Genomic DNA, 20,160 nt, shown 5'->3' with positions numbered 1-20,160 from the left:
CTTAAGCATATCACTGCACCGTAAATCAATAAGTTCCATTTGGACTTTCGGGGCCAGGGTTTCAATGTCAGAATCAAAAGGATTTTGAAAAAGCTTAATTTCATTCACAATGACATCAAAATCTGAAAAACGAGTATCAAAATTTACCTTCAAAGCACTCAAAGTTTCGATTGCAAAATTGACGGGAAATTCAGTCTCTGTAGTGTGGCTGAATATTCCACATGTTTCAAAATGTGTGAAACATTTTTTACGTAATTGCGATTGAAATAGTATTATTTTCTGCCTGAAGGATTTGATATTGGTGGATAAATCAGGGAGAAGCTGATTTTCCCCTTGCAATCTCAAATTAAATTCGTTCATATGATTTGTCAAAACGACATAGAAGGCTAACTTCCACATCCATTCGCTATTTTCTAAATCGGCAAAAGGGCGCTGCTTCGCATTAAAAAAAATTTCGATCTCTACTAGAAGTTCAAAAAAGCGCTTAAGGACTTTTCCGCAACTAAGCCAGCGTACGGCAGTATGATATGATAAATCATTTTCTTCAATCTGTTGAATAAACTCGCGGAATTATTGGTGATTCAGCCCAGTGGATCTGATGAAGTTAACAACTGATATGACTGGTTTTAGAACTTCAGACATATCCAAACATTTTCCGCACAAGGACTGTTGATGAATGATACAATGTAAGACTAATGGTTTTGAACCACCATCATTTTCTACAGCCTTTGACACAAGTGCAACCACTCCTTTATTTTTACCATACATATTTTTGGCTCCATCAGTTGTTATAGATTTCAAATTTCTCCATCGAAGGTTCTTTTTATTATTGGCATTTTCAACTCCCTTAAAAATATCTGCCCCAGTTGTCGTGCCGTAAATAATATCAATACCAAGAAGTTCTTCATACACTTCATAGCTTTTGTCTACTCCGCGAATAAAAATCAACACCTGAGCAGTATCTGACACATCCATTGACTCATCCAATGCTAGAGAAAACCACTCATGATGTCCGTTTTTGTAAGACAGTTGAGATGATATATTTTCTGCGATGTCTAGCACCCAGCGAGCCACGGTGTTTGCTGACAAAATGATACTTTAAAATAAATTTACCTTTTCGGGGCATATTTCTTCGGCTACTGCAATAAAGCATTCTTTTATCATTTCTCCATCGGTGACTGGTTTGCCACGTTTTCCGGTTTCAAGAGCCACACGAAAGCTGGCGCGACTTGCAGACTCTTATTTAGTATTCGCTTTGGCAAACAAAGATTGCTGCGATTTGAGTCCGCGTTTCAAAGCTTCAAATTTTTCCTTCCGCAAACTTCCTGTATACTTGGAGTAACTTTGAAGATGTTTCGATTCATAGTGTCGTTTAATGTTATAGTTTTTGAGAACAGCTATGGTTTCATTACAAATTAAACATAGCGCCTTATTACTGGACTCAATCACAAAATACGGAAAGTTCCATTTTTCTTGGAACGTTCTGCATTCACTGTCGATTTTTCGCTCCTTTTCCATTCTAACAAATCACACATAAAAACAATAAGTCAAATCAAAATACTTTTATTGACGGGTGTTACTTTATTTCACAATAGACAATTTCGCTTCCTTCGCCTTTCCTACGCAGACTAACTTGCAGTTGCGCCGCTAGCCTTTTTATATGCAATTATTACTGCCATCTCGAGGTGATCGGAATACACTAGCTAGAACCAGAACTTTCTCAAACCAACGCGGTAATTCCAAATATTCAATTACGCCTAATGCCACCTAGCGGGTAGCCATTAGATATCGTCAAGTGTCACAATACACAATAATAATTGAAATGCAAAAAAAGCGTAAGTTTGCTTAGGTCACGCAAGTTAAGTAACTTTGAAGTCGAAAACTGTTTTCAAAAACAATTTATTCTACTCAAAATTACAATACAAAATTTCTGGAGAACTTCTCACATCGAGATCTGCAAATAGAATGAATAAAAAGTTATGATGATACTCGTTTATGGATCCGGGGTGGGAGGCTTCTGACACTGCATTCCCTTGGATAGTCTGCAAAATCTCTTCACATTACAAGAGAAAACAATACGGATCATGGGTTGTTTTCTTTAGGGTCCTTCTGTCGGTTGGTATTGCGATGGCCATTTTCCTTTTTCATCCAAAACCAAAGTATGGCGAATCCGCTAAGGAGTAGAACGCATATAGTTACACCGGGTATATTCCAAATTGCTGGGTGTATTAATTGGTTGAAGTATGCGTTTGGAGTAGCTTGACTTCTGTTTGAAGTTCTCGTATGATTTGGAAATTGATTGACTTCAGTACCAATGGCTTATTTTCGTGTTGGTCACCATTAGATTTGGAAGCCATATTCCATCAGTTTGGGAAGAATAAGTGGGTTTTCCAAAATAGTTTCTTCTTCGTTTTCATAGGTGAAGTTTTTCACAACAACACTGCAGCCTTCTGGAATTTTCAGAAGAGTATTTGTTTCGATTCTGTGTACACTTCTTTTGTCGCAATCCACTTGGGCTATAACGGATTCGTTGGAAGGCAGGATTAGGAGAAATCGGTCATTGATTTCTTCTATTATGGGGTGATTCAGAATGGCGTCATTCGTCAGGCAATTGGGTTTTTTGTCCTTCATCAGAGCAATAATACAGGTGTCGATTATAGTTTCGTCATGATGTTGGCACAGGAACACACTATCTGTTTGAGGGCATGGTTTATCTTCAAACTGGTGATATTCGGTACCAAGTATGAGGAAAGGTTTATAGGGGGTGATGATTGTATTTTGGAATGGTAAACTAATAAGATTATAGGTTCGGAAGTCGTCTTTTAAGCAAATTGGTATATGTTTTGCAGAAATTATTTTGTATTTCTCAATTTTTACTTGAGTTCCTGCCAGCTGGTAATAAAGGTATGCATTTTGAGTTTTGAGGATATTTTTATGACCATAGATATTGGCCATGTGTTCGATAGCACTTACTAAATCATTAAGTGGAATTACTGAAGGATGGAGATAACCTAAGTTGGCAAACATGATTGCATTTTCTAAATTGTCAAGAAATGTTATCAAACTTTGGAAATTTTCTATTATTTGGCTAAAGGCCCCCAAGGATGCAAAGTGAGAATATAAATTATTAGTTCGGTTATTGAGCTCTTCTCTTAGTTGGTTGAATTCATTTCTCAATAGGATTTGATTATCGTGAAGTTCGGTTATGGTTTCATTGTAGTTTTTAATCAGTTTTTGATTAAGAAGTCTGTAGTTTAATTTGATGGTTGAGAGAATTTTGATTTTCAAATAGTGTTTCAATTTGTGAATCGTATTTAATTTCGTCATCATGGTCTAACGTTCCAAAAAGCCATTTACTTGCTATGCCTAGACCATTAATTAGTCCGCGTTTTTTGCGATTACTTGAAGTCATATTACTCAATTTAGTCATTGTAGTGGTTAGGAACTATTTAGCTTGATTAAACGAATCATTCAAAATGATCTGGTTCTTTTCCAATTCAGTTTTATTATTGATCGATATTATTAGTCTATCGTAGAAAAATTCAATATTTCTGTGTTGCATTTCTAAGAGAGGGGTTTCAATATAATGTAAAAATGTATGTTTTTTTTGAATGATTCTTGATTTTCCGAGTTCTACTGGTAAGAGTGGAGTGTCGAGTTGATGAATTTCAATTTTTTGGCTGGTTATTACCTGGATCATCACGAAAAGTCGAAGGGATACATTAGGATCGGTGTGGTCCGTTCTGTCATCCTGTAAAGAACGTCGAGACTGAATAGGTGGTTTTCTTATTTTCGATTTATGAAATATTGCTCCTGTTGTTGTTATAATTTTGAGTCCTAAGTCTTTAGAAACTCATTTTTTAATGCGTCTAGGTCTGGCTTTGTTACGAGCGGCTTCGCGATTTTGCACAAATATATCTTGATTTTCTGTGAACTCTACAGAGTCTTCGCAAGTCTCGTTTCTTTTATTGATGACACGTTCTTTATTATTTCGACAACGTTTCTGGATGTTCTCGTAGAGGGTAACCAACCTATTTGTCTGTCATTTATGAAGTTATTGATTATGTGTTCATCTGTTAAGTCAAAAGGGTCTAGTGATTTTGTATTACCCAAGACTACATCGTAAGGGAGTATTTTGTCACGGAATGGATTGACGAATTGTACCCTATGATCGCTAGTTGGACTAGTTGTTTTATGGGTGTGTTGTGATATTGTAGTTTCAGGACGCGGGTATTTTCAAGAAGAGATAGGTGAAATCTTTCAACAGCGCTATTACTGTTCGAATTGCGTGGGGTAGTAACATGAAGTTGAATTTTGTGAAGTTTGCAAAATTCCATAAAGAGTTCTGGTTTGAATTCGGTTCCACTATCACAAGTAATGGAACATGGTACGCCAAAATGAGTGATGAAAAGGTATAGTTCTTCTATTACGTTCACGGTGTTGACGCTATTTAAGATGTATGCTTGTTCGTACTTAGAGAAGGAATCGAAGATTGTTAGAAATTTCATCTATAGAATCTGAAATACATCAATATGTATCATTTCGAAGGGTTCAGTGTGTGAGAGTGATGAAGTGTTTTATTTTCGGAGGGTGTCTATCATATTTGGCTTGTTGGCAGATATCACGAGCATTTATATACCGGATGATATCCGTTTTCATATTCGGCCAATAATAGTTATTTCTTAATGCTTGGAATATTTCGTTTATGCCGCGGTGACAAGATTTACTCTCATGGTGGTATTTCAAATTTCTTTTTATCTCATCTGAGTTTGTTAGGTCTTTGACGAATTTCTTTGAAATAACCAAATGATAGGAATGATTTCTAAATTTATTTTGAAGTGTTCTTACAAGCGTTGGAATAAAATGTTTGATTGATTCTTTGACATAAATACAGAATTATTTTTTCGGGTCAATGTAATTTTTGAAGGTGCCAATAATTTCTTTCTCGAGGTTTTTGGTGAAGTTTAATGTCAATCGAGATTTTGAAATGAAAGGTTTGCTTTTTATCATATAGAAAGCTTTAGAATCGATCTTTCTTATTATTATTTGATTATTATGTGAATTTGTGACACTTTCAGTATACAGTATTTCAAGAACAGGATTCTCTGTATTTGAATGGACCGTTTCGTCAGTGGTAACCTCCTGCTCAACGGGGTTTTCGGGGATCTCTTGTATTTTTTCGTTGTTGGGTCTCTCGTCTAAGGGTTGACTATTAGTATTGTTCTCGATTGGTGGTGGACTTTCATTCGGGTCTATTTCTAATGAAGCATCCCGTATATAATTTTCAATTTTTTCATCGATGTCGCCTGGATTGCAGATAATGGATTCGTTCTCAATAGCATTCATTTCAACACGTGAAAGAGCATCAGCATTTGTGTTTTGTTTGCCACTCTTATAATGGATGTCATAATCGTACTCTTCCAACTTGAGCCTCCAGCGAATAAATTTTGAATTGGGATCTTTAAGACTAAACAACCATTTGAGTGGTTTATGGTCACATATAATGTTGAATTTACTTCCAAAAAGGTATGGGCCGAAGGATTTGCTAGCCCAAACAATAGCTATAAGTTCTTTTTCAATTGTGCTGTAATTTATCTCAGATAGGTTGAGTGTTCTTGAAGCGTAAGCTATTGGTAGGTTGTTTCCGATTTTTCCTTGGCTTAGGACTGCTCCAATTGCGAAGTTTGAATCGTCGGTCGTAAGATTAAATGGTTTGGAAAAATCTGGGTACTGAAGTATTGGGTCATTAGTCAAGATATTTCTGCAAAGTTCGAAGGTTTCCAAAAATTCAGGATTGTGTTCGATTTTTTCACCTTTTTTCAAACATTTTGTGAATGGTTTAGTGATTTTGGCGAAGTTTTTGATAAATCTCCTCTAGTAGCTTAAAAGTCCGAGAAAGGATTTAATTTCTTTTGCAGTTTTTGGCAAGGGAAATTTTTTTATGGCTTCTATTTTCTTCGGAGTCGGTTTTATTCCATTTGGAGTGATTACATGTCCAAGGAATTCCACATCCTTGCAGAAAAATTCAGATTTATCGAGCTGAATCTTCAGTTTGGTTCCTCTGAGACGTTGGAACACTAGTTTGAGGTTTGCGATATGTTCTTCGAGGCTGAAACTGAAAATAATAATGTCGTTTATGTAAACTAAGCAGACTTTTCCTAAGATTTCTTAGGACGTCATCCATTACACGTTTAAATGTAGATGGGGCGTTCCTCAAACCAAAAGGCATGCGCAGATACTCGTAATGACCTTGCTCAACGCTGAAAGCAGTTTTTGAAACTGAGTTGGGGTCCATTTCAATCTGGTGAAAGTCAGATGCCAAATCTAGTGTGGAAAAATATTGGCAATGTCCAAGTTTGTCCAAAATGTCGTTAATATTTGGTAAGGGATACCGGTCTTCAATGGTTTTTTTATTCACTTTCCTGTAGTCTATCACAATTCGCCACTTTTGTTTACCACTTGCGTCTGTCTTCTTCGGGACTACCCAAATTGGACTACTCCATGGGCTCTGACTGGGTCGTATTATTCCGTCTTTCAGCATTCTTGAAATTTGCTTCTGCACCTCTTCCTTATGAATAAAGGGGTACCGATATGATTTTGAATGGACCGGGACTTCCTCCGTTGTTCTAATTTCATGTTTAATTTGATTTGTGAAGGAAAGTTTCTCATTGCTTTTATGGAAAATATCAGTGTATTCTTTACATAGCCTAATAATTGCTTGTTTTTCTTCTAAATTCAAGTGATCAACCCTAATTAGATGTTCTATATTGTGTTTTAAAGTGATTTTTGAATTTTCAGGCAAAAAATTTTCAACGTGAAAAAATTCAAATTTTTCTTTGAGGAATTACATACTTCAATAGGTGTTTTTATTACTACGGTAACTCGTGTATCTGTGTTCTTCATAATTTCTGTCTTTGCAAATCCGTGTTTCGCAGTAGATAAGGTTTCCGCAAAATAAAGAGTGTCAAGTTTCATCTCGGGTATAATGACATCGCCCTCATAGAAATCAACAGGAATTTTAATAGCCGCGATTTCATGTGAATCCACTGAGATTGTGAAATGTTGTCTATTTACCTTATAAAAAATTGGAATGCACAGATTTTCATTAATAAGTAGGTTTCTTTTAAAATTATTAGAAAATTTTAAATTTCGAATATCGTTAAGGGCAAGTAACCCATCAAATTGATTATGAAATTGAAATAATATGAAATTTATTCTATCGGAAGATTTAAGTTCAGGAAAGGCCGGTATTTCGGCTTTAAATAAGGATTTTTTCACGCCGATAGCTGTTTTGATTTTAGTTGTATTTTGGTATATGAATTCTAAGAAATATTTTTCTGCAATGGCTGGATTTAAGATGGAGTTCATACTACCGGTGTCTATTAGTAATTTGATAGGCGGATTTTTAATTTCAATGAACGGTAGGTCGGTTGAGTGGGCATCCGAGAAAATCTCGTTTATATAGGGGGATCGGTTTGAGAGGTTGACCAAAAATTTTCATCTGGGTTTGGTTGAGAGGGTTCAATATCTTTTTCTACGATATTATCGTAGTGTGTTGGATATTCGTAATCATAGCCTTCGGTATTACCGAAGTATATATTTTTGTTTTGGGCAATTTGATTAGTTTCGTCAAGATAGTCATATTTTTCGGGTGAGGTTTCTTTACTGTCAATTTGGTAAAGTTTCTCAGATTGGAAATTTTGAGGACCCGTGGGTCTAAATTGAATAAATTTGAGATTGTTGGAAGTTTTATATGTATTCCTTGAAGTTGGTGATATTGGTTCTGGATTATAATTCGAACGTGTCCGGTGGGCTTGAATACATTTCTGGGGGGACCGAATACTTGTCTATTTGTCGGATACTTTGTGACAGTGGGTCTAGGTTGGATCGGTATGGGTTTACTAGGAAATCTGTTTGGGTCATTTCAAAAATTCTGAAAACTAGGTGGAATTTGGTGGCTAGGGATTGTCTGCGTGTATCGCTGTATTGGGGGGTTTGATTGATTTGATTGGAATGTTCGAGAATATTGCTGTGTATTGGAAATGGGATTTTGCAAATAGTTTGTTTGCTGTCTAGGATGATCTGGGGTATTTTTCGGTAAATTGTTTTGGTTACTGAGTTGTCTAAAATTATTTTGTGCATAGAAGGAGTTTTCTTCATCTATCATATAACTAATATCAGTTTCTACAACTGTTTGTTGTAAAGGTGCCGGGAAATTCCTTATAAGAGTTATCAATGACATAACTTGATATTGTCGCCTATAAATAATTTTTGTTGCTTCATCCATTTCTTGAATGCTGTAAGAAGTTATTCTTTGAATCAAATGACTACGAAGAACTTGTAGTCTTTTTGCAAAATCTAATGGTTGTTCGTTTTTGAAAGGTCTGGCTACAAGAAGGTCTTGTTCTAGACACTCCAAATTTCTCTCATCTCCAAAACTTCGAATGAGCGCCTCTTCAATTAAGGCCCAGTTATTTAACTCTATTCTACTTCCTACTAAGAGATTGGCCCTACCAATTAATTTTGATTGAATAACCTTCAGTAAATACTATTTGAAAACAGGATCTGTTGAATTTGAATAAGTTGAATTTAGAAAATCACAATTTGAAATGAACTGACTTAATCCGTTTTGATTGCCATCGTATGGCGTAATCATATCTACATATAATTCAAGCATACTAACGTTAATTTGTTCTGGGTTTCCGTTAGGCATTGTTTCTTCTAAAACCATAGTAGTATTGAAGTTATTTATTAAATTTTCAATTTATGAATCAAGATTCATCAAAATTTTACGTTGTTATGCGATGTTATATCCTATTCAGGATTGGATTTGAGAATCAAGAAAATATACTTATATATGTTTGCCTAAATCTGATGTTTTCCTATTCAGGGAAATGGGAACTCGGTACTTCAGAGCTGCTTTATTGATGTGATCCTTCTGCTTCCTCGTGTGAACTCCAGAGGTAGGTAGTAAACGCCAAAGAGTTGAAACTCACGTTCAATTTTCGGAATCGGACCCGATGCCGTGAACTTCGCGAAAACGAACTGCGAAATAATCCTACCGACTGCGCCAGTTAAGTAACTTTGAAGTCGGAAACCGTTTTTTAAAAAAAATATTTTACAAAATTACAATACAAAATTTCTAGAGAACTTCTCACATCGAGATCTGCAAATAGAATGAATAAAAAGTTATGATGATAATCGTTTCTGGATCCGGGGTGGGAATCTGCAAGCACTTCATTTCCTAGGATAGTTTGCAGAATATCTTCACATAACTCGCACTTTGCGATTATCCTAGCCTAGAAATATAGTTGAGGGCAGAAATTGGCGCTTGGAACAAACTGAAAATATCATTATGGCCCGAAGGCTTCAAAGTTTGGAGACCCCTGTTCTAGTGGATAGAAAAGGTTGTTTTAATTTGAATTATTGAAAAACTCCCTACGAAACCCATTTGGAATTCAATTCAGTCACACATCTCAGTACAATGAATAAATTTATTTTAAATAGAATGAATTTCCTTCAAATAGAATCTGAAAAAATACGATATTTCTTTATCAACTTTTAAAATTTATTTCCAGTTCGCTAGAAAAAAAAATTCGCGCCAAACATTCTATTTACTTTTCGACTTTATAGAGAAGCAAAATAATGGCGACAGTAACTAAATGGCAATAAATGTGAAGATTGTAATCCCGCATCCCCATATATTATTGAGTAACAGAGTGACAGCGAAATAAAATTGGATTTTTTGTCGATCGATGCAAGCATATTATCAAGTCACTTCAAGCCACCAAAATGTAGAAGAGTGAAAGGATTATTTCGATATACTTCCCCAAATTTTGGAAGATGATGATGGCGTTGATAATTTCATTCCAACAGACCATCTACTATTCATTTCATTTCTATGTTGTACCTAGCATTAATTTAGGTCTACGACATTCATATCACAAAAGAGAAACGTACATATATATGTAAAGTCTGAAATCAGTACAAAAAATATTGATCTACATTGATCTACAGAATATGAAATTTTATTCAATAAAAATTCTTTCAATGCTAATTTGAATAATTTCTGTTCAGGGATAGATTTCATAGTCAATGGTACCTAATTCATTGAAAATTCTTTGGCCAATTATAGATTGAGGATTGAAAAATCATTTTTCAAAGCATCACTTTTGAAATAATTCAAATTACAGTATACAAATATACAGACTTCAAAAATAAACAGATATGGCCGAGATAAGATTTTAAATTCTTCAAAATCATTCTTGCCTGAGCAAAGTACAGAACAAATCTTCAGTATCGGGTACTACGCCTGAATGAATTTTGGGGTATGAATTCTTGATGTTCTGAAGAAATAGGTAATAATATCAGCTGGATTACGCTTTCATGTCGAATCATAAATACATTAGACCTGATCTGGAAAGGATTTGACAAAAATAAGAGAAGACTGTACTTTCAGCCTCAAAAATAAACATTCACGAACCTGAAAAAATTGGTACCGTTCCCACGAGTTATATATCTCACCTCGATGTTGTAAAGAACGGAGTTCCTTCATCTTGGTCATTTTGGTGAACGGTCTATTTCAAACACTTATGTTGTACTCCAAATAGGCACTACTACAAAATACCAGAACTGCAATTTCCTTCTAAACGGACGTTTAACCAACTAAGTTGACGTCATCAGGAGGTGAACTAGGCAAATTCCTATCTCTAACTATGCCATTCATATCCAACAGGATACTCTTTCGCTTTCAGTTATGATGATTTCTTGCATGCAAATTGGAGGGAAATTCAAATGTGAAAATTTCCGCTTTTTTACATTAAAAGTAACTATGGTCTGCTATTTTTATTTGCTGTTTCCAGACTCTCGAAAATATCCAAAAATCCATAAAAGATTTCGAAAATTTTAGGTATCGAACATTTTTTACTTCTGTATAGTAGATGATTTTAGAATAGGAAAAGTGAATTTGTGAAACATATTCCTTAATCTTTGACTTTCTAAAAGTAATGTTTTCAAGTTTATCGTTGTTTCACATAAATCAAGATACACTAACGGATTAGCTAGAAAAGAAAATAACTTGCTGAAAATTATTGAAAATTTTGAAACTAATTTGTACCCAAGAAATCATATTCTGAAGACGCCAGCTTGGTTGGTCGAGAAGAGTTTTGCAATTTTTGTGTGCCAAAAAGGACCAAGATGAAAGAACTGGATCATATTCAACTCCGAAGTGAAGATATGATTCTCGAAAACGGTTGAAAATCTGGAAGTGATACTAGGCCCCAGGCTGACGTAAAACAAACAATCAGATGGGATAAAAAAGCAGGATGGTTCTAATTCTAGCCAAACTAGGTGAAAGTCTAATTTGTATTGGAATGACGGAAGCAATGAGAACCGCACTGAACTCTTTTACTACTACTGTAAAAATATAACTAAGATAATTGGTATAATGAAGACATCTGGAAAAAGGACTGAATAATCGATTCGAAAAGTAGAGACAGAGACAGCTCGTCATATTTTATGCGAGGAGGCAATCAATCTATAAACAACAAACGTTATGTTCACATAATTATGACACATATCTAAGAAGGAACTTGTTGAAACTAGTACCTGGAATTAATGTCATGAGGAGATAGGAGGAAAAACGCTGAGCTGATAAAGCTGCGGTATTTTCAGAAACTTGAAAGGAATATGGGGCCAGACAGTTCTTAAGAAACAAAAAGACAAAAACTCCAGTAATATTCAAACAGAAAGACGTTAATAACTAGCATCATCAATAATAAAGGATATTCTCAATTATTTTTTCCAGCGAAATGAAGCTGTCGTGACATCGGTGGTCAAGAACTCTATCTAACTTGTCAAAAAAGGATCTAAATATTTCATTAAGAAAAATCTATCTCGTCATCGGAATACGCCGAAGAAAAATATAAACGTTCTCTCAATACTTGTCTACATATCGATAACTTCTGTGGAGTGTAGTCAAAAAAAATTTCTTCATTCCAAGTTGTTAACTAGTGCTACTAAATGTAGAACACGCATTCTAGACTGGGATAATATAGTATGTACCCAACGAAATTTTTTATATTTTTTAAGAAAAAATAACAATAGATTCTACAAATTTTTCTGTAATTCTTATTGCAACATTTCATTTTTCTACTTTTCATTTCATACCATTTGCGAGACAACCGGAACAGAAAGAAATTTTTTCTGCCAATTTCAACTTGTAGATTGTAACATAACAATTATTTAAAATTTTCATTTTATATTTTCTTAGATCTCGGATTCTCCAATAGCAGTCATAGTAGTTCATCCTCTTAATCAGGATAGTGACTCATATCCAAAGTCCATGTTTATTTTGATTATTTTTATTCATGTTATGGTTAAGTATACAAAAAGACGTCAACTAGTACTGTTCTTGTTTTGTTCAGTCATAGAGTTTATTTTCATAGTGTAGTATGAAGTAGAATAGCAAGTAAGTTACAGAGAGAAAGATATCTACTTTCAGTAATGTCATATAGGTGGGCTTTGGGTATTTGCCTGAGCTTGAAATTTGAATCAATATCGATTCTATGTGTGAAGGATGAAATTTAGAAATGGTCCTTTCTGTGCCATGAAAAGCATAAAAAATCAATAAAATGATAAGAAAAGCATTAAAACAGGAATTGTTTGGACACAACGAGAAGATCGTTCTGGGCGTGTCTGGCTGCACTGTAAAAAGTAAGTCTGAGGTGGCTACTGCTAGAGACTGACGTAGTCCCGGATCTCAAAAATCAGAGGAGTCTATTTGAAAGAGTACAACAGATTATTGAGTTCTCTTGATGATTTCTGGAAATAGGATTTCGTTCAGAAGTTGTGAGGTTTAGTGCATTTAAACCCTGGGTTTAGACCCTGTACTTAGTTATATTTTCTATTAAGGCCATCATTGGAAAGAGTAGAAAAATTCAGAACATTGACACTCTTATTTCTTTATATAGTGATCAATTATTTTTAATATTGATTCAGTATTCTTGTTGATTCATTCATTTCAAGGTTTGTGAAGCAAAACTCTATCAAAACTCTCAAGCGAACCGTATTCAATTGGTAATCTTGAAGTGTATCCTTTATCGGTGGAACTAAATTAGTCTTCAGTGACAAGTGTTGAAGAGGGGTACAGTATTTCTAGGAAGATTTTGATTCAGTAACCTTTTTCAGCACTTATAATAGAATTTCTGTAAAAAATCGAGCCTGCTCTATAGTCTAGGATCAAGAAACGAGTGAGGATACGGTATACTATTAGGCAATGAGTGTTATGAAGCTTGAATCATTTTCGGCAACTTTTCCTTCTCTAGAAATGCTAGATGGATTAACTCTTATTTGTCGAGTACGCAGTGGAAATTCTTCTAGAATGACTCATCGCACACCAGTCACACTAGAGTTATCAAGGTTTCAACTTCAATAGTTGAGATAAAACAATAAGTTTTTATTTGCCGTTTCGTTTCTGAGATTTGAAAATTACTTAAAATATAATTACATCCCACCTAAGATTTGTGTAGATCCAATATTTATAACTATCAATTTTAACGAATGGTTATTCAAGCAACTTTCAAAAATTTGACATAAAAAATGAAAGATATGCCCAGCACCACCACTTGCTGGGTCGATATAGCGCTGTCTGCTGTTAGATTACCAATGCTTAGTTGCCTTGCAGTGAAAATACAGGACGAATCTCGATCGGTATACGATGTCAAAGCTCAGCGGTACAAAGGTTCGTATGAAGTATTCTCATTTATCCTTGATATTCGGAACTGAGTTTTGTGTCCATTCCATAGATGGCATATCCGAAAGGGTAAATGTAATGGTGGGAATGATTTCGTTCCATACTTTCAATTTTGTTGTATTTGAAACTTCATCAATAAACAAGATTATCACCCTGATAATGGTCTGTTGGTATTGATTGTGAATTCCCCGTTCAACCCCTTTTTCTGATGGAGATGAGAAAACATATTCATATTACTAACATTAGAGATTTTGCCATGAAAATGATTATTTTCTTATTTTTTTCAAGAGGTTTTAAAACGATAGAATGCTATTTTTCTGCCTAAAATTGTTGGTTATTTTTTCAATTTGTTGCTGTCGAATTTTATTTGAAAACTCAACAATTTGATAGATGCTGCAATTTTGAACTTCATTTCATTAGACTTCAAGTCAATGAAGTATTGCAGTGGTGAATGTATAGTTCTGCACTTTGATATTGAGTCTTCAATAACTATCCGGAACTTTCACGAAGTCACGAAGACCTAATATGTAGTGAAACTTCATTCCCGTTTCAAATTTTGTAAACAATGTTGCATTAATACTACCTCTTCTCACCACTGTCGATTTCAACGAACCCATGCATCACATCAAAATTCCTAACACACATAAAAAGGGAAAAGCATTACAAATGTACGTGTCATTCGTGTTTTTCAGTAAGTCTATTCGAGAATTTTAGGGGTAATATAAATATTCAGTTGGAGCGACAGTTTCAGTGTTGTGAGCAGTGCGGGCATACGTTTTACAGCAGGACACCTGGAATTGTTCCTGTTTCTTATCCGATTTATTGTCCGCCTTTTCCGGTGATAAAATGAAAATCAAGTGCACCCCACGTCACCACAGTCGCCCTGTTTGACATTAATGATCTTGTGGTAGAGTTAGGAACAAACCGACTATTGGACGGTCGGTACAAGCTATTTATTATAATACTGCAGAAACTGCTTCCCTGTTAGAGATACAGAAAATGTTTCGAAAAAAAGTTGAAAAGATCATTCGAAGCTGAGTTTCAATAATAATTACTGATACACTGGGTGTCCAGTAAATGTGTGACAAATCGAACTCGATTGACTTTCTTGGGCAGAGTTTTTCTCAAAACAATAGAGTTGTTAATACCATGTGGTTCAGTAGTTAGAGTAAAATGTCAAAAAATTAGTTCATTCATCACCAAATATCTCCTACTCGACCCAATAAGGGGTAAACAAAACTCAGGATCACTTTTTTCTCGGTTTTTTTTTTCAAATGAAACACCCTGTACATAGGACTATCCCAGAATAGTTCACACTATGAGCTTTCTAGAAATAAAGGCGTTGACTATAGGAGTTGCCAATAAACTTGACATTTAATTATTGATCAGGTGAATTTATAATTGAAATCTTCTATTTTTCCCATCGAAATGATAAATATGATCTACATTGTTTGTGAATGTGACAAGCATTGTTTTTTTACCAGTAGAATGTATGCTGTTCGATATCCTAACTCAAGGTCTATACGAGCAGAGATATTTCATAGGGTTAACGGCAGATTTGAGGCAAAAGGCAGTGTCAAGCATGAAAAAAGTCAGATAGTAAATAAAATTGTAACAAATGAATGAAATGAATTAGCGGTGATGCTTCCAACAGTTGAGAATCATCATGTAAGTACGAGGGAAATTGCAAGAGAGTTGTCATATGTCATACTTCCGTGAACAGAATTTTGGTAAAATAAAATATCCATACCGAATGGAATTACATAAGATTACGGAAATGTAGATATTGAATTCAAGCGAATAACCGAATATTTTGAAAAATTTGTTTTCTGAAAAGTCCACATTCAAAAGTAACGGCATGGTAAATAGACATAATATACACTACTAAAGAAACACCAATGGATGAGAAAAGTTGATAACAGATGGTCGATAAATGTTTTGATGGGCATAATTGAGGAACAGGTCATAGAACCATATTTCTTTGATGGATCTCTGAATGGAGAAATTTATAGAGATTTTCTCCAAAATGATTTATCAAATTTGTTGGAGGATATACCGAATAACACAAGGCATAGGTTATATTACCAACATAATGGCGAGCCTCCTCACAACCAAGACAGGTAAGAAGGTTTTTGAACAGATGGCATAGAAACAAATGGATTGAAAGACATAAACCCATTCACTGGCAGTACGATCCTCAGACCTCACACCTCCAGATTACCAACTATGAGAATATGTTGAGAGGTCTATCGAGGGAAACCAATGACACCAGATGACATGAAGAATAGAATGAAGGACGTTTTCCGGTCTATTACAAGATCAACTTCAACTGAAGTTTGAAGGAAAATTGATAATAGACGATATTTATGCATAGCTCAAAATAAAAGATTGTTCGAACATCTATTGTAAATTTGTGCATTTCAAAATTGACAGCTCATAGTGTGAACTATTCTGGGATGTCAGGGATGCACAGGAATGTGCAGAATATTTGATAAATCTGAGAAAAAAGTTATTACGTGTTTTGTTTACCCCTGTATAGAAGAACACCGTTCGATAAACTTATCAAGACTAAATGAAAATACCTTATCAAGGATATTTGCTTGAGAAATTTCCTCTATCCATTTGATCGAGTAGGAGAAGCTGGATATTGAATGAATCCACTTTTTGACAATAATTCACCTGCATATTCTGGACCACCTGCTATAAACCCAAATAACCGGTATAAACTCAAGCACTCTGCCCAAGAAATTCAATTGAGAGAAAATATCTGGGGTATTCTATTTAAAAAAAACATGATTGGGCTGTCCCACATATTTTGAACACCCTGTATGTTGATAATGATTATTGAAACAGAGATTTCATCAATCTCTACAAGTTTTTCTCGAAACATTTTTTGTATCTCTAATAAGAAAGCAACTATCGTTCACTCATTTTTCGTTGATACACCCTGTATAGGAGTCGAAGAAGTTATCATCATTACAATTTTCACTGGTTTTCGAACTCAATATACGAATTTTTTATTGCTTCTGAATTTGAAAAAAAAATATTCAAAGCCGATTCATTCGCGCTGGACATACTAGACGAACATGTATAACAGTTTATGTGAATCGTCACCTACTGTATCGATATATTTATATGGTCAAAAAATTTGCCGCAATTTACATCGTACACCTTAAGGGAGAAGAGCTTATCCAGCATCGCTGACGCCATTTTATGCTGATGTTGCTGAATCGACCTGAAGACTGAACTCCATTTATAAATTAGTCAGTTGCTAGATTTCATACAGTAAACATCTCTGTAATTTCGAATTTTCACAGTTTGTAATGAAAATATATTTTTTTAAAAGTGACTTTGCGTGTACGTTGATATATTTGGCGCAGTAGTGGCGAGTTACAGAAAAATTGATAGCCTAAAAACCTTCTCTATGAAAAATTACTCATACATGTCAAGTTTCATCACGATCGGTTGAGCGATGTAGTTTATCACTAACCAACCAACCAACCAACAAACATCCATTTTTATATATTAGATTGGGTTTATGTATGCATTTTTGTGCTCATCGTACCTTTTGATCGATTTTTTCTTGGTTTGGCCGATATAGATTTTCTTGCAGTCCGAGCACTGTATGCTGTATATCCCGTTTTGGTTTTTGTCATCTTCTTTTTCATAGCTGTTTATTTTTTGTGTTATTTTCGTGTTTGGCTTGTATGTGATGTTGATGTTCAATAGCTTGAAGAGGTTTGTTAGTTTTTTGGTTTGGTGTGCAATTCTGTCCATCGTTGTGTTGTTTTGTCTGTTGGGGTGGCTTGATCCTTGTTCTGTATTTTTTATTTGATTCTGTTTTCAAATTTATTTATTGTCCTTTGGGTGTATCCGTTCTCGTTCGCTATTTGGTATATGATTTTCCGTTCTTTGTTTCGGGCTTCATTTCTTAGTGGTATTCTTAACATTCTATACAGGGTGTCCCTGGACTTCCTCTTTTCCTCTCGGGAATGTATAGATGGGGTCAAAATATCACCAGTACTTCATATAACTTTTTTTCCTAAAATCCTTCGTTACCAAGTAACGGGCCCTCGAAGTTACAAAATGAAAAATGTTTTTCTTTGATAACTTTTCAAGTGAATATTCAAAATCATCCAAATTTTGGTAATTGACTAAACAAATGAATTCCTTCGATGAGCTTTCATGCAGGAGTCAGTTGTTTTGCTACAAAGTCAGGAACGGACTACCCCCGATGGTCCACACCCCAAAACTTTGAAATGACAGATATTTTTCAATATTTTTCAACATATTAAGGTTACTTGGACAATTTTATGAAAGTACTCATGTGGAAAGTCGATCGGAGCAACGAGTCTTGATAAAAATGTAGTTTCACTCGACGACATCAAACCCGCTCGTCCACCATTATTTGAAATGAATAATTATCAAAGCAGAAATAATAATGATAACGTTAATTCAACATTTATCCTGAGATGTCTACCATTGTTCGAAAATATTAGTTTTTAAGAAAAATGGAAATGATAGGTAAAATGTTCATAACGAATTTTTATAATGCAAACACGTTTAACTAACGAAACTCAAGAGCCTCAAGAGCAAACAGAAATGAAAAATCCGCTACAGAAACTGCTCGACACCCTCTCTGTACTTGAAATAGCATTCCAGGGTCGTTTCGTATGGCTTCACAATGTAATGTTATTCTATTCAACAATGCATCTCTTGTGTGAATAGGTGTAGCGTAAACAAGGCTTTTTAGATGCCCCCACAGAAAGAAATCCAATGGATTTAAATCCGGAGACCGCGATGGCCATGAATATGGTCCACCTCTACCAATCCATCTATTGTGGAAAATATGGTTCAGATGGTCACGCACAATCAAACTAAAATGAGGAGGAGCGCCATCATGCATAAACCACATATCTCTTCGGGTTTGCAATGGAACATATTCCAAAAGTCCATTCAAATCGTTCTGAATGAACTCCAAATAACGTTCTCCATTCAATCGGTCCTGTAGAACGAATGGTCCTATAAGATGGTTTCCTATGATACCAGCCCAAACATTCACGTTGGATTTCCGTTGGTGTTTGGTTTGCAATATCCCATGGGGATTTTCTTCGGCCCATATATGGAGATTATGAGAGTTGATAACTCCATCTCTACTGAAACCTGCTTCATCAGTGAATAAAACTCGATTAATAAAAGTCATATCCTCTCTTTGCCTATCCATGAACCAATTGGCATATTCCAGTCGTGCTGGAAAATCTTGAGGTGTCATGGCATGTACCTTCTGGATGTGAAATGGGTGGAGCAGTTGTTTCCTAATTATTCTATGAATAGTGGACTTGGATGTATGGAACTGTTCTGATATATTTCTGATGCTCATTGAAGGATCATCAGCGACGGCTTCTAAAATATTTTCCTCCAATACAACGGTACGTACAGTCCTAGGAGCGCCCTCACCACCTCGTTTTGGCAAAACTGTACCTACAATAATATCGAAATAAAACAACGTGCTCAAATTAATTATCAATTATTACATACCTGTCTCCCTCAAGCTGCGATCGACACGCTCGAATGTTTCTCTTGACGGTACCGTTCGATTGGGAAAATGCTCGGAATACAGACGACGAGCTTCTGCAGCATTACAAAATGCTCGTCCATAAAATACATGCATATCTGCATATTCATTGAATGTAAACTGTTCGGCCATATCAAAAAAATTCAAAATATCCTATAGAATATTGACAATACAATGATAGTCATATGACAACGCACCACGCAACAAAACAAAATCGCATTTCAGTTTCTCATTTTTTATCAAAACTTTCTAAAAGGTTTTTTTGTCAACATCTGTGAAAGAAATATTATTTCCTGGATATTTTTCACCTGATCATGTGCATCCGTTTTTGTAGTTCATTCGTTTGCTTTTTATTAGTATAGTAAATATTTTTTCCGATGTGCGTTTTTTCAGCTAAATTTAGATTCGTGTTAAAGAATTTCTCCCATAAAATTATAATTATCAGTGAAACTCCTCAACAATTTAGCTGTGAAGAAAAATTTGAAACATTCGAATGTTGAGTTTCATGAGATTCAGATAACTGATCAACACGAAACGTGATTATTCCACACGTATTATGTACATACAAAATATGGAATGAATTCGATATTTCATAATAGAGTAGCTTGTTAGTTTAAAAACACCACGAATCTACAGAACTTGATATTTCTTTTGAAAAAATATCTGCTATCACAATTGTGACTTAAACTTCCATATAGGTACTGTACTTTTTGTTTACGACTTCATTTTAGCATACTTTGTATTATTCCTGTTATAAATGTTGTTGAATTAACGTTATCATTATTATTTCTGCTTTGATAATTATTTATTCAAATAATGGTGGACGAGCGGG

At 35.0% G+C, this 20,160-nt stretch overlaps 1 protein-coding gene across 1 annotated transcript; it reads right to left on the bottom strand.

The window, feature by feature from the left end:
- Positions 1-2,340: 2,340 nt before the first annotated feature.
- LOC141481102 (uncharacterized) lies at positions 2,341-19,794 on the bottom strand. Its single transcript, XM_074172214.1, has 4 exons — positions 19,292-19,794; positions 18,326-19,234; positions 5,084-5,306; positions 2,341-2,791 (listed from the first exon to the last, which is right to left on the bottom strand). The coding sequence occupies exons 1-4, from the start codon at positions 19,458-19,460 to the stop codon at positions 2,341-2,343; spliced, it is 1,752 nt and encodes a 583-aa protein (XP_074028315.1). The 5' UTR covers positions 19,461-19,794.
- Between the last annotated feature and the right edge of the window lie 366 nt (positions 19,795-20,160).

The sequence above is a fragment of the Leptinotarsa decemlineata genome, unplaced genomic scaffold (assembly GCF_025532065.1).
Source record: "Leptinotarsa decemlineata unplaced genomic scaffold, Ldec_3_MD MMD2_tig00000035_RagTag_RagTag, whole genome shotgun sequence".
In the NCBI taxonomy this organism is placed as follows: Eukaryota; Metazoa; Arthropoda; class Insecta; order Coleoptera; family Chrysomelidae; genus Leptinotarsa; species Leptinotarsa decemlineata.
Note: the sequence above shows the minus strand (reverse complement) of the source record. Positions and strands in the feature narration are given on the sequence as shown.